Source organism: Vicia villosa, linkage group LG6 (genome assembly GCF_029867415.1).
Source record: "Vicia villosa cultivar HV-30 ecotype Madison, WI linkage group LG6, Vvil1.0, whole genome shotgun sequence".
NCBI lineage: Eukaryota > Viridiplantae > Streptophyta > Magnoliopsida > Fabales > Fabaceae > Vicia > Vicia villosa.
The window spans coordinates 160,800,648-160,816,415 of record NC_081185.1 but is presented as its reverse complement, the minus strand read 5'-3'; the positions used below and the strand labels follow the sequence as shown (position 1 = coordinate 160,816,415).

The 15,768-nt window shown below is 35.2% G+C and overlaps 1 protein-coding gene across 1 annotated transcript; it reads right to left on the bottom strand.

Annotated features, from left to right (window-relative positions):
- Positions 1–618: 618 nt before the first annotated feature.
- On the bottom strand, positions 619–4,928 carry LOC131610875 (lipid phosphate phosphatase delta). Its single transcript, XM_058882929.1, has 8 exons — positions 4,561–4,928; positions 4,372–4,467; positions 4,210–4,284; positions 3,948–4,078; positions 3,376–3,479; positions 3,153–3,281; positions 2,809–2,924; positions 619–1,086 (listed from the first exon to the last, which is right to left on the bottom strand). The coding sequence occupies exons 1-8, from the start codon at positions 4,720–4,722 to the stop codon at positions 733–735; spliced, it is 1,167 nt and encodes a 388-aa protein (XP_058738912.1). The 5' UTR covers positions 4,723–4,928; the 3' UTR covers positions 619–732.
- Between the last annotated feature and the right edge of the window lie 10,840 nt (positions 4,929–15,768).

The following is a 15,768-nucleotide window of genomic DNA, read 5'->3' as shown; positions in this document are numbered from 1 at the left end:
GTAAAAAACATTCTAATTGGTTGTTGGTTATAGAAATGATGAGAGAGAATGTAAGTTAAATGCAATTTGCATTTAATTTTACCTTGAAAGAAATGAAAGATGATTTCTTCTCTTATATTTTGGGACAAGAAAAATGCATTTTTTTCTCTTATATTTTGGGACGGAGGGAGTATGTTTTTATGGGTTAGGCTAACGAATATTCTGGAACACTCTTTAAAGATTTCAAATAAGGAAAATAAAATTTAAAAATTAAATAATATTTCAATTTTTGATGCATTGAATGAATACATGCATTTTAAAAAATAATTACCTTTTAAGCCTTTTAGCAAGTGCTTTTTAAGAGTCAACGTATGGTTATCACCCGGAAGTGTTGTCATATTTAGTTTTCAACAATGCTTGTGAGAAAAGTTGATTACCTTATGTTTGCTCTTTATCAATGTTTAGTTTCTACCCTAGTTGAATCGAAAATTTCCTTGGGTGAAGAATAATATTATAAGTGTATGCAAATTTAAATTTAAACATTAGATCAGAGAAGGATTGATTCAATCAAAGGCCTTATTTCGTTTGGGTGAAGATTGAAGAAATGTCAGTAGATGGATTATGTTATAAACACCTTCATTGAATTCTCACCAAGATGAAATTTCATTGGATTGCGATGATCTATTGTTCTTGTATGATACATTATAATGACCCTGCTGTACAAAATTTTAATATAATAACAAAATCTGAAAGTCAGAGGTTCATGTACGCAAAAATGGATGGCACTAAGTCGACCACGGACCATGCAAGGCCTGCATATTGTACAAATCTAATTCCAGTATCAACATCAAAAGCCTTTGATTTTTCTCCTGTCTTAGCTCCATTCAATGTGGGAATATAGGTGGTTGACTTTATTGGGATGCCCAATGTGTTTGCTACCACAGGGATAGTCCATTTTGCAAGAGTTTTGCTGCAGAATTTTACAATTAGAATTGTAGGTATTCCCAAGAGCATTCTTCCTATGAATACGGGTATCGTCAGTTCAGAGAATAACCGCGGAACCCCAGCATGATGAAATTGAGTGTATGTTTGCTGTACCCCAGACACCTAAAGAGTACGAGCACTTGAATTAATACATATGCAGAACGAGTTTCAAAATGCTAAGGAAATATAAAAAATTGAATGTTTAAAATAAGTGTCTCTGTATCACATTAATAAAGCATAAAAAAAGAAAAAGATTTGGAGTTGGGATCAATTGAAGAGAGATAGACACAGGATCTCTGATCAAACAAATTTGTTAAATCCTACATACACAAACAAAATATGTCTATCTCTCTCAGAAAAAAAAAAGGGATCCAATTCCTTTTGCAGTGGAAATAGGACTGTAATGATGGAGAAGAATAAAAAACTAGTGACTTGACTAGCGAGGAAAGACTAAAACCGGGAAAGTTTGATCTGTCTCAAACCGCATAAGATACTACTACTATTCAGGATAAGATACTAGTCTTAATTTATTATTTCTCGATTTTATTTTTCAACTTTGATTTCTACAAAATCTAAATGGTCTACATAAGAGATATACTATTCAGGATGCCAGTGATTGACGAAACATAAAAGCTATTTTTGGTGGTGACTTGACGGGCTTACAGCTGTGAATCGACAAACAACCAGAGACTGATTCAAGAGGTAAATTATTGAACCAAAATAGATCCACTTCTTAACACTATGATAAGTAAAGCTACAAGTGATATGCCAAGGGACTGGATTATGCCAAGTGATATTCCATATGCTCAAGAGAGAAAGCATTTACATTCCTGTCCCTTTCCAAATGGCCTTCTCAAAGTACTAGATTATTCCATATGCTCCGCCTTAGAATTGTTTGGTTCACATTAGAGGACTCCCAAAACAATTCCTAAGGAGTATTTGGTTCTATTTCTAATCACTATTTCAAAATTACTGCATTACAAACTTACAACTATATGGACCGTGTTTAGTTACATTTCAAACATAGCTTGTCTACGTGTTATCAGTAGCACATTGTGGAAAATAGAAACACCAAATAAGTCATTTGTTATATAAATAAAGGCACCCTGCATAGATTACATATTGATATGTTTATGTGTTACGAAGATACATGAGTAAAACTTACCGACTCTTCAGTTTTTTTCTTATAAAAGTAGGTCATATTTGAAACACACGCTAATTCTGCGGTAATAATTTTTTGATCAGCTGGCAGAAACTTGATCAGCAGCCTCTATTGCCCTAATCGAAAAACTAGAATAGAGTTGTGGTTTGCATAGCGGATCCATCAAAATCCACTATGCTACAGCAACAATATTGCGCCATTATTTAACCTAACGTTTTTCCTCGAGCATATCAAGCTGTAAACGCATGCTCGAGTACAATATGGATCTTTAATGTCATCTAGTTTGTCGTCATACATTAACGTGTTCACTCTACAGTTGCACTGCATGTTTCTACATTCAACAATTCACCTCAAAGTTGACTGTTCAGAACTAGTCAGGTACAGCCCAAGCACCAGAAACATTTAGAATTTAAAGTCTGATCTTGGAGGCTGTAGCAGATAATACTCAAAGTAGTCTATAGCTAGTCAACTATAATTCATTAAAATAGTCCCAGATGCCTTCTTTTTGTCTACGATTCCACTAAAGTGCTACATTTTAAAATTTTGTTTTCACTCATATCATGTATCTAACCCTATACGAAGAAGAGATTTATTGATTATATAAACAAGAGTATATTCATTTGTAATAAAAGAAGACAGATGGAATACATTTAGATGACATCAAAGGATGAGAAACTACTTACAATTCCCAATGCAACACCATTGAAAGCAGTGTGAAACTCAAAACTTGGAGTTGGAAATTCAGGAGTAGGATATGCAAAAAGCAAGAGGAAGCTCAAAGCAGCCCAAAAAGTTGTAACTACAAAAAGACAGATTAAGATAAGCTAGAATACAAAGAAGAAAAACTTGTCAAGTTTAAAGGAAGAAAAAACTTTCAGAAAGTGATTTTGTATGAAAAGATGATTAAGAAAAATAAAATTGAAACACTTGAGAATGTAGTTACAAATATAATCCAATTCAATTTTTACATTCTACAATATGAGCACGAGCCACTAGCATGTATTAAATTAATCAATTAGAAGAATACCATTTTGTCCCGAGACAACAAAACTGTCTATGTACTCATGAACTGTAAGCCAAAGTCCAAGGATTCCGAGTCCAATGAAAAGGCCGGCAACAACATCAATCAAACTGTGCATACCGAGATAAATTCTTCCTGCAAAAGATAGCAAACGATTTTCATTGTTCTGCCATGCGATAGACCAAAAGTTGGAACCCACTAATAGATTAAAAGTAATAAAAAATCCTACCCAATCCGACGAGTGCCACGAACAAGCAAGCAAGGGATACTCCAAAATAATTAACATAGGCACCTTGAATTTGAGCATGAGTCAGGACATAGTGCAAAAGGTAGCTGATAAACATCCATTCCAAGGAAAAACATTCATTATTGACAAACATAGAGAATCAAAAGCAAGTGTTTCATATTTCACATTTCACATTAGACAATCTGACTTCAATAAACTACACGCTTCTAAGCAATTTACGCTGACAATAGAAGAAAAATGGTCATATATGATTGCTAATGCATAACCATGTTTTCACTTATTAAGTTATTTTCTATTCCACTTAGTTGGCCCAGAAAAAAGATAAGAAAGATGAAGCTAAACCATGTGACTTGAACTGTAAGGCATGCATGTCACCTACTCAATTCTTTGGTCAGAGCACATAACTAACATCTCAACAGCTAACCCACCACAAGCAAGCAGCCTTAAGGACATGACTCAAAACTCCCAGAACTCTAAATTCTAAAAAAACAAAATGCCTAGTCTTAAGCTCATCGACCCTTTTCAATCAAATAACAAAAGGAATAGCAAATTACCCTGATAAGCAAACAGTGTTGAGTGTGTGAGAAGAAGGAAGGCCATATTCTAAAGCATTCTCCTCCTCATCTTTTGTAGAAGTTACTCTCCTCACAGGAGGAGAAGCAGGTCTCGGCGCTGAAACCACATCCTACACAGTTTGACAAAACAACAAACACCTTGAGTCCACAAACATCAAACACAACATATAACTAAACAAAGCATTAAACTGAATCAAATTTCGATTTCAATAAACATAAACACAAACACACATTTACATACCTTTATACAGTTCCCTATATAATCACAAAACGCCATCAACAACGTCATCTGTCTAGCCAATTGACCATGACCACTCTAAAAAAAAGCCAAATTTAAATAAATTTACATTTTCTCAAACAAAAAAACTTCAACCATATCATAAACAACAGAAAAGAAACACACCCAGAATAACAAAGGGAGAAAAGCGGTGTAAAACGGTACAGAAACAACACAAGACAACCCAGAAAAAAGAACGTCAAAGAATCCAGCTCTGTAACTCTGCATCACCGAAAATTCAAATAAAAATCAGCATTCACAACAAAAACATTGAAAAAAAGGTAATAAATTTCGGGAATTGTTCCTGTTAATTACCTGGATCTGGAGGAGAATTGGGGTTCCGGTTTGAACATAGTGAGTAACGAAAGGTTGAAGGAAAGATCGAAGCTTGAGAGTGAGATTGAGATACGAAGAAGAAAGAAGCCAGAAGAGTATTCCAGCGAGAACCGAACCTTGCCACAGAACTGAACCTTCCATTTTTCTTTCTCTCTCTAGGGAGAAAGAAGAGAGAAGAAAGAGAAACGTTGGAAGGAACAGAAATAGTAACCGAATGAATGAATCTAAATTAGATTATGAATGAATTTAGAAGAACAACCGCTAGTTGTATTTATTCAACTTGATTATTTTCAAAATGATATTTGGAGTTTTTTTTTTGGAGTTGTTTTGAGAAGGAGAAAAGTGGGTATTTTTTGGAGCCATTAGTTAATTATATTCGGTTGGAGTATGTGGCCCTTGAATTCGTTGAATTCAATGACAGGCATAGGGATAGGGGTCTGCTTTGTGTATCGTGTTAATTACTTTACTAAAATTAAAATGGGTGTGCTGTGCTGGATTTTTATTACAGCATGATAATTATGTGTATAGTGATGGAAAAATGGCAATGAAAATAATTGGTTTGATAAAGGGGAGTTGAAGATTTGTCAAAATAAAAAAGGAGTGTAAAAGGGAAAATAGATTTTTTTTCCTTGTCAAAGCATTTGTATTGGTAAAAAAATATAGGTGTATATGTTATAAACATGGATATTCAGAGGTCTTGGAAGGTATATTATGATGTATGATAGTTAGGACTTGTCCACAGCAGCGAAAAATTGTGTATGATGATGTTTATGGTAGTTTAGATGGTCAGATCACGTGAGATGAGAGGTTCTATCTACAAGTGTGATACTTTAGGATAAGAATACGTATGAAGTCATTTATATAAGTTAAGATTTGTCTCTTTCTCCCCTTAGTGGAAAGGTATTTATAGAGACCTTGAGCCTAGGGTTTCCTTAGGAAGGGTCACCGCCCACTCAGTCAATGGTGGATCATTGAACCTATATTTTCTAGGGAGGCGCGAGTCAGTTAGTGATCCCGATTTCTCTTTGTCAAAGAAACGTATTATCCCACGCTTCCTATGATTGAGCGAAGGAAAATATTGGGGGCGAGGCATACCTCCCTGAGGGAGACATATGATTGTTTCCCTCGTGGGGGCGGCAATGCTCCCACCATTGTAAGACCTTTTACAAATATAACACTACACAATCCCTCAAGCACGAGGTCTTTGATAGAAGACAAAGTAATTTTAGGTCATGGAACATAGGAGTATCTTGATGCCCTAAGTTTCATGATGATATGTGTGGCGCATTAGGCCGATTAGGCTTTAGATTTTTAGGAGAGAGATTATATTGATTGAGTGATGAGATTTGTAAGTCCCTCAGGCGAGGCGTTAGATATCTTGAGCGAGACTTTTATCAAGCTCTCAGACAAGACTTTGAGGCTAAGTCTCCCAGGCTAGACTTCAGTTGTGCCTCTTCTTTGAAATTCATATGTCTTGGTCCCGTTCGAGGAAACTCTAAGTCCCTTAGGCGAGGAGTTGGATAGCCTAGAGATCTTAGTCCCTCAGACAATGTTATGTGAAGCCTGACTAATGAGACAATATGTCCTTTAGTCAAGGCATTAACCCTCTTGGGCGGGACTTGTATCAAGCTCTCAAAAGAGACTTAATACTAAGTCTCTTAAGCAAGACTTCAATCGCTCCTCTTGGGCGAGATTTATATGTCTTGGTTCCTCCCGAGGAAACTCTAAGTTCCTTAGGCGAGTATTTGGATAACCTGGGGATCTTAGTCCCTTAGGAAAAGTTATGTGAAGCCTGACTGATAAGATAATAAGTCATTCAAGCGAGGCATGACCCTCTTGGGAGGGATTTATATCAAGCCCTAAAACAAGACTTAAGACCTAGTATCTTAGGCAAGACTTAGTCCCGTCTCTTGGGAAAAATTTAAATATCTTAGTCCCGCTCGAGGAAACTCTAAGTTCATTAGGCAAAGAGTTGGATAGCTTGGGGATCTTAGTCTCTGAGACGTAGTTATGTGAAATATAACTGATGAGACAATAAGTACTTCAAGCGAGGCATTGACCCTCTTGGGTGGGGCTTCTATTAAGTTCTCATAAAAGACTTAAGACTAAGTCTCTTAGGTAAGCCTTCATTCGTGCCTCTTGGGCGAGATTTATATGTCTTGGTCCCACCCGAGGAAAGTCTAAGTCCCTTAGACGAGGAGTTGAATAGTCTGGGGATCTTAGTCCTTCAGACCAGGCATTGACCCTTTATGGCAAGACTTCTATCAAGCCCTTAGACGAAACTTAATATTAAGTCTCTTAGGCAAGACTTCGGTCGCTCCTCTTGGCCGAGATTCATATGTCTTAGTCCCGTCCAAGGAAAGTCTAAATCCCTCAAGCAAGGAGTTGGATATCATAAAGATCTTAGTCCCTCAGACAAAGTTATGTGAAGCCTGACTTATGAGACAATAAGTCCTTCATGCTAGGCATTAACCTTCTTGGGCGAGACTTCTATCAAGCCCTCAGACAAGACTTAACACTAAGTCTCTTAGGCAAGACTTCAGTCGTGCCTCTTGGACGAGATTTATATGTCTTGATTCCGTTTGAGGAAAATCTAAGTCCTTTAGGAGATGAGTTGGATAGCTTAGTCGTATTGCCCTAAGTGGCGACAAAGATCTTCATTATGAAGTTCAACGTACAAATATTGCCCAGAAAGGGCGGCATAGATCTTCATTATTAAGTCCAACATACAAGATATTACCTTAAGAGGTAGAAAAGATCTTCATTATGAAGTATGGCATACAGAGTATTACCTTAAAAGGCGGCAAGAATATTTGTTATGAAGTCCAACGTACAAATGTTGCCCTGAAGGGCAGCCAGGATATTATTTATGAAGCCCATCATGCAAGATATTGCCTTAGGAAGCGACAAGGATATTCGTTATAAAGTCTAGCATACAAAGTATTGCCTTAAGAGGCGGCAAAGATCTTTGCTATAAAGTCCAGTATACAAAATATTGCCTTAAGAGGCGACAATGATCTTCGTCATGACGTCTAACATACAAAGTATTTCCTTAAGAAGCAACTAAGATCTTTGCCATGAAGTCCAACATATAAAATATTGCCTTAAGAGGCAGTAAGGATCTTTGCCATAAAGTCCAGCTTATAAAGTATTGCCTTAAGAGGCGGCAAGGATCTTCGCCATGAAGTCCAACATACAAAATATTGTCTTAAGAAACGACATGGATCTTCTCCATGAAGTCCAACATAAAAAGTATTGAAAGATATCCTTATTGGTCATAAATATTCTGAAAATTGTTCATAGATAAATGATTATGTCTTCTAAGAAATTACAATAGTCTAACTGTAATAACACTTAAGAGGAAGAGCGTTACAAGTTCTGGGTAGGAATCGTCCCTCCAGTTCTTGCAACTTGTACAGCTCACGAGGGAGCTTATGAAATATGCGATATGGCCCATCCCAACTAGGTTGTAATTTTCCATGTTGTGCGGGCATGACCACTTGTTTTAAGACCAGGTCATGTTATTGCATCTCCCTTGGCCTAGCTCTAGAGTTATATTTTCTAAGGGCTCTATGTTTGGAAAAGATTTCTCGCACATGGGCGACTTATCTCAATTCATTGATCAAGTCTGCCTCACACTTCAATTCGGCCTTATTTATCTCCTGATTAAACTGGAATCATCTTCATGTTTGCGTGTCAATATCCACGGGTAGCATGGCGTCCTCCCTATATACCATGGAAAATGGAGCTTTCCTACTGGTGGAGTATGGGGTAGGGTGGTATGATGACAATATCTCATGGAGCAGTTTTGCCCATAAGCCTTTGGTATCATCCACTTTCTTCTTGAGTCCCTTTACGATTACCCTATTCGCCAATTTATCTTATCCATTGGCATGAGGTGTACTACGAATGCAAAATTCGTTTGTACCCCTAGGTCTCATAAAAAATCTGTAACCATAGTGCTGGCGAATAGGATTCCATTGTCGGAGACAATCGCTCTAAGAAGTCCAAACCTGTACATAATTTTCTTCCAGTAGAAATAGAAAACTCTTTCTGCCATGATTTTGGCGACAACTTCGACCTCTATCCACTTTGTGAAGTAATCAACTTTCACTATTAAGAATTTAAGTTGACATGGCGCCAAGGGAAACTGACCCAAAATGTCCACCCATATTGGTAGAAGTAGCCCACTTTCGAATTCTCCTTGCTTCCCCTTGTCTAGTGAGTTTACTTATTTACTTATTTTATCATGTTTAAATATCCTATCGATATTGAATTTTTGGTAATCTAAGTTTATGTTTATTATTGTATTTCTGATGTAAGATCATAATGAGCTAGAGTTTTATTAGGGAAACTTTTGGTTGATATATGTGGAATAATTTTCATATTACACAATTATTCACTAAATGACTATTTATTTAAATATAATAACCTCCTTTCCTAACTCTGTCAAAACTCTGAATGAGACTAATTATGAGGACTAGAAAGAGTTTCTCGACCTTTATTTGGCCATAACCAACCTTGACTTGGCACAGAGAACTGAAAATCCTGACACTATTACTCATGCGTCTGCTAAAGCTTGGAGGACTCTTTATGAAAAATGGGAACACTCTAATAGAGTGTGCCTTAAGGTGATATCTTACACTATGGAAAAATCTATAAGACAAAGCATACCATAAAGTGAAAGTGCTATAGATTACATGAAGTCTGTTGGTGAGAAGTTCATTAGTTTTGATAAGGATAAAAATTGCGAGTATCTCTCTCTATTTGACAAAACTAAGTATGATGGTGTTAGTGGTGTGCGTGAGCATATTATGAAGTTGATCCACTATTATAATAAGCTGGAAACTCTTAAAGTTGAAATTGGTGAGAGTACTCTAAACTGAAGGGTTCTTGAGTCTTTACCTCCCCAATTTGATGTTATGAGGACCTCATATAATACCCATCAAGTTGAATCGATAGTGGATGAGATGATAGCTATATTGACGCAAGAGGAAAGTTATATAAAAAAGGAAAAAGCTCAGAGTGTTTAGTTTGTCGCTTCTACCTTGGGAACAAAGGATTTCAAGAAAGACTTCCGCAAGGGAAAAAATCATTTTGATTATAAGAAAGGGAAAAGGAAAACAAAATATATGAAGCCTAAGGAGAAGTCTTTTAAGAGAAAATTATTTAAAAGGGAGTGCAAGTACTACAAGAAATATGGACATATTGTTTTTTCTTGAAAAAGAAACTTGAAAAGCAAGGTACACTTCTAGATCTAGCATGTTTTGAAGAATATAGTATATATTCCTTCCAATACTTGGTGGTTGAAATCAGGTTTTCATGTCGTGAATTCTTTGCAGGGGTTCACAAGCCTGAGGAAACCAAGTGATACCGAGGCGAAGGTCATTGTGGGAGACGGAGCTAGAGTACCAGACTACCAGTGATGGAAAACTTGATGTTTGTTTTCATTCCGCTATTGTTGGTTCTGGAATTTTGCGTGATGGTTTATATATGTTAAATGTGAATGACATGTCTGTTAATTCTGTTGGTGGGATTAAGTGTAGTAGAAAAGATGAGAATTCTTCAATATTGTGGCATACACGTTTAGGACACATTTCTGGACCTCGTATTGAAAGACTAATTAAGGAGGGTATTCTGCCTACTCTTAACTTCTTTGATTTTGAAACTTGTGTTGATTGCCTTAAGGGAAATTTTAATGCCAAAACCAGAAATACAAAAGCGAATAGATGTGAAGATATGTTGCAATTAATTCACACGGACATATGTGGACCTATTACACCTAACACTATGGGTGGATATAGCTACTTTATCACTTTTATTGATGACTTTTCTATATTTGGTTGGATAAAAATTCTCCAAGACAGGTCTAGTTCATTGGATGCCTTCAAATCTTTTAAAACTGCCACTGAATTGAAAACAGGAAAAAAGGCTAAGTGCAAGAAGTCTAATAGAGAAGGAGAATATTATGGAAGATATGATGAGACTGGAAGAAATCCAGGACCGTTTGCTTGATTTCTAGATGAATGTGGGATTGAAGCTCAATACATCATGACAGGAACTCCTCAGCAGAATGGAGTTGCAGAGAGACACAATCGCACACTTATGGACATGGTGAGGTGTATGACGAGTCATTCATCATTGCCTGAATTTTTTTAGAGTGATGCTTTAAAGATTTCGGTCTACATTCTAAATCAGGTGCCTATTAAATCATTGTTGAAGAGTCCTTATGAACTTTTAACAGGTAGAAAGCCAATATTGAGACATTTTCATGTTTGGGGTTGTAAGGATGAAGTCAAACATTACAATCCTCAACATAAGAAACTTGATATGAATGTAAATCAAAATACTGATCAAGTTTTGGCACCACAAATAGATGAACATGAACAAATTTATGTTCTAGAGCCTATAGGTGTTGCTGAACAAAATAACATTGATGAAGTGGTTCAATTGAGACGATCTCAAAGAGCTCGTAAGCCTTCAATATCAGATGACTTTATTGTGTATCTCCAAGAGCGTGAGTTTGATATTCATGATGATGATGATCCTACCACTTTTAATGAAGCAATTTCTTGTTCTCATGCTTCTGATTGGCTGAATGCTATGCATGATGAATTAAATTATATGTCTCATAATGGTGTTTGGGATCTCACAGAGTTTCCAGTTGGTTGCAAGGCCATTGGATGCAAATGGGTTTTCAAAACTAAATGTAATCCTGATGGTAAAATTGATAGATACAAAGCCATACTAGTGGCAAAGGGCTATAGTCAAAGTAAAGGGTTTGATTACAAAGATATTTTCTCACCCATCTCTACCAAAGATGTCTTTCGAGTTGTTATGGCTTCGGTTGCAAATTTTAATTTGGAACTTCACCGGATGGATGTGAAGGCAGCTTTTCTGAATGGAGAACTTGTTGAAGATGCTTACATGATTCAACCTAAAGGTTTTATTGAAGTAGGAAAATAAAAGTTAGTATGCAAACTGAAGAAATCCATATATGGACTAAAACAAGCATCTAGACAATGGTATTTAAAGTTTGACCAAGTTGTCACTTCTTTTGGTTTCAATGAAAATGGTATTTAAAGTACATTTATTTAAAAATCATTAGGAGCGATTTTATAATCTTAGTGTTGTATGTTGATGATATTCTTCTTGCTAGCATTAGCAGCAGACAACTGTGTTAGTCTTTTTGTGTTTTCTCACATTATTTTTTATGAAAAATGATTGATATATTTGTTTATTATAATTGTTGTATTTTAATAATGAATTAAAACTCCACGTGGGAGAATGTTAAATATATTATTGATTTTCTTTTAATGAATTATTAGATAAAATATAATTATTATTATTAAATAAGATGAATATTATACTGGGTTTGATTGTTAAATGACCCATGATGAGTTAAGTCATTCTTTTGGATAGCCTGTTGAGAGGTCACTTCCCTCATCTGATGGTTATATATTCTGACTATCCCATTATATTATATATTAAGCGTAGCCATTCCATCAGAAAGAAGACAGTAGCATTCTCAATTTCCAAGAACAAATGGATTCAACTAGGAAAATGTTTATTACATTATCCATATAATCATAATATGCCCAACATTCATGTCTATGGTTTTGGTTACACTCTTAATATTTCAACCAACCATTCATAATTTTTTGAAAAACACAAAGTTATGGAAGACTAGTATAGTATATGTTTAGATATGTGAAAAAATGTTACTTAGAAGAACAAGATGTTGACATGGCTTTGTTAATTTTTTGTTTGACAAAAATTGCTTTATTATTAAAATATTTAATATTTATATCTATTTTAAAATTTATTTACTAACATTTTATTTACTTTTTTTTCTATAAAATATTTATAGAATTATTTGAAAACTAAAAATATATAAAATATTTATAATTTTAACAAATCCATGCTATAAATCTCTTAAAATCTAAAATAAAATATTTTGATTGTAATTTTTTTTAAAAAAAATTTAAAAATGGTCAAAATAATTTTTAAAAATTACAAACCAATACACCCCTAATTTTCTCAAATTAAAATGATTAATATGCTTCCGATATTTTTTCATAAATATATATACCAACCAAGATTGAATTGAAAATGTATCCGAGACTCAAAATACGTACCACACGTTGAGTGAGGCATGTTCTATACTATGTCAAACAAAATGAAAGTTCCGATTCGTTGACTTAGCCACTTGCTTCCAAACAACTATCATGGTGGCAATATGAGTGTGTAAAAGTAAAATGACAGAACTTTCAACGCGTAGTGGGTCAATCTCACTTTCAAAGGTAGAAAAGCGGGTTCTTAGTTCTTACATTTTCGTGGAAACAGGTAGGACTTGGCAACACGGATAGTCAAGTTCATGTTCAGCAAAATGTTTACTTACCATTGTTTATTCATTTAACAGTATATCATTATTTGTCCAAAGCAATTTTTAGTTTTTTAAAGAATCTAACTGTGAAATTTTCATACACTATATAAACGTTGAAAAATGTGCGACAAAACTTCAATATCTACTTGTGCTATTTCTTTGTATCAATTATACTTCACACAGAGAAATTATAAGAATCTATATGTGATTGATACATATTATAATGGGTTAAATACGTTTTTAGTCCTTATAAATATGCGACCCTGCAATTTTGGTCCCTGTAAAATTTTTCTTCGAATAATAGTCCCCGCAAACTTTTTCATCCACGATTTTGGTCCCTTCCGTCAAGTTTCATTGACGGAAGCTGACGTGGCACAAATTGCGGGGGTTTTAAACCCCCGCTAAACTAACCCAGAAAAAAATAAAAAAATTAGTTCTGAACTTTTCACAAACACCTTGCAAGCAAGTTTTGCAACAAATATTTTTGCATACTTTCCCATAACAAGTCTTGTCTCAACCATACCACCAATCATCAAAGTTAGCACCAGGTTTAAGGTTATTTTCTTATGCAAATTTGAATCATATCATGTTTCACTACTGGGAAAAGTTAGCACCAGGTTTAAGGTTAAGTTGTCAGACTCAGACGTACCTCCTTCTCTACAATTTTGTTCTATTTTTCAAAATTAATTTTAGAAGAAATGCAATTACAATCAACAAATGCAAACATTAAAAAACATGTGAAACATGCTGCAATAAATAAGTTTAATATCCCCATGACAAGATTATAAATAAGAGATTATACCTTTTCCAGTTAGTAGCAAAGTTACCACTATTTATTCCAAAACCACCCATTGCTTTCTAGTTATTTCACAATCTCGGTAGCTTAAAGAATGACACACATACTATGCCAATACCTCAGTATAATGATAAGGTTTTCCAGCAGCTCTATGCAAAGCAGCGAGCATGAATAAAAGCATCAACTTGTTTATGGCAAAACACTACCTTGTCCCTTACTTTCCATATTTGACACACACACAAGCATACCGTATTATTGCCACCTCCAAATAATCAAACAAATTGGATTAGATGGTCTATGCTATCAATTGGCAGCACATCCAAGAGAGTTTTGAACAAATCAGAACGTGGGGAGATTTAGAGTGCTGAGTTATTGTGATTCCGTATTGATATAAAGTGTGGGGAGATGTTGTGATTCCATGTTGATATAAAGTGTGGTGAGATCATGCTAATTCCAAGCAACGTGTTGGTATTTGCGGTCTACAACACACAACTTCATGAATAGATTCTATTAGAAATTAATATTTTTCTAAAATATTATTTTACTCATTTAGAGGAGGTTTAAAACCCCCGCAATTTGTGCCACATCAGCTTCCGTCAACGAAACTTGACGGTAGGGACCAAAATTGTGGACGGAAAAATTTGCGAGGACTATTATTCGAAGAAAATTTTTACAGGGACCAAAATTGCAGGGTCGCGTATTTATAGGGACCCCAGACATATTTAACCCTATTATAATTTACGTGCGATAAAACTTACAAAACAATACAAGTTGTGTGGGAATTTTTGACACCTAATACAATTTCTGTAACAATTCAATTCTTAAGAGATATGTCATTCAACAATATTATCAAGAGACTCTCTAAATATACTATTCATTACTCAATATAGGCAAAACAATTTGCCAACAACGAATTAATTGTAACATTTGAGTCTCGAATTTTCTGTGGAGACTTGCAAAAGATATCTTGCCGGTTAAAGTAAACTTCTTCAAAAAATGTATTACTCTTGATATCTCTTGTTCTTTTTGCAACTCTGCTGCTGAGACAGCACATTATCTATTTATGGAGTGCCCTTTTGCTAGACAACACATAAATAAATATACAAACATAACCCAACAAATGAAGAATACACAAAGAAGAAGAGAAATGAACCACGAATATCCCAGTTTGTCAAACGCCGATCAATGAAAAATCCACTCCAGATCATCCATATGCAAGCTCCAATGTTGTTTCTAAGTCTCAATCTATCCAAAAATGATGTTGATGGTATTTGGGCTAAAAAATATCCAATCCATAACGTAAAAAATGTGATTTTCCCCTTTTAACGTGTTTTTGCCCAAACATTTTTGCCCGGCGAATCCAGATTTGCCTAGCGAACTACACCAGAACTTGAAATCTTATTTTGGCCATAACTTGAGAACCGTAACTCCAATTTGCGCTCGGTTCAAAGCGTTGGAAAGCTTATTCAATTTCCTATCTAACAATGACTAGATATCAACAAAAATGATGAATTTTCTCATATTTGTTTTAAGCCTAATTTGTTGATGAATTGCTCAAAATCGCGCGTTTGAAGCAGTGTCTTCGACATTTTATTGCTCATGCTCCTAATATGCATCAATACCTACAAAATGAATATAAAACTATCAAACGGTACATAAATGAATCAAAAACTCGATATCAATATCGGTGAAGAACACAAACCCTTGTCTCTCAACCAGAACATTATAGTTAAGGGGTTGTGTTAAATCCATATCAACAAGGACACATATAAAATGGTCGAAAATTCGATCCAATCTTGGTTTAGCAGCAGTAGTGTCTATACAAAATGGGCGTACCAACGCTACTCGCAATGACAAAGAGTATCCTAGGCCCCCAATACTCACGCGAAAGTTCAAAAAACCGAACCCTCACTTGAGCAAACTTATTATTCTGCACAGACAGATTGAAGTCTCTGGTCCAAGAAAACAATTTAAGCAATCCATGATTAAGATTCAGCGAGCCTGA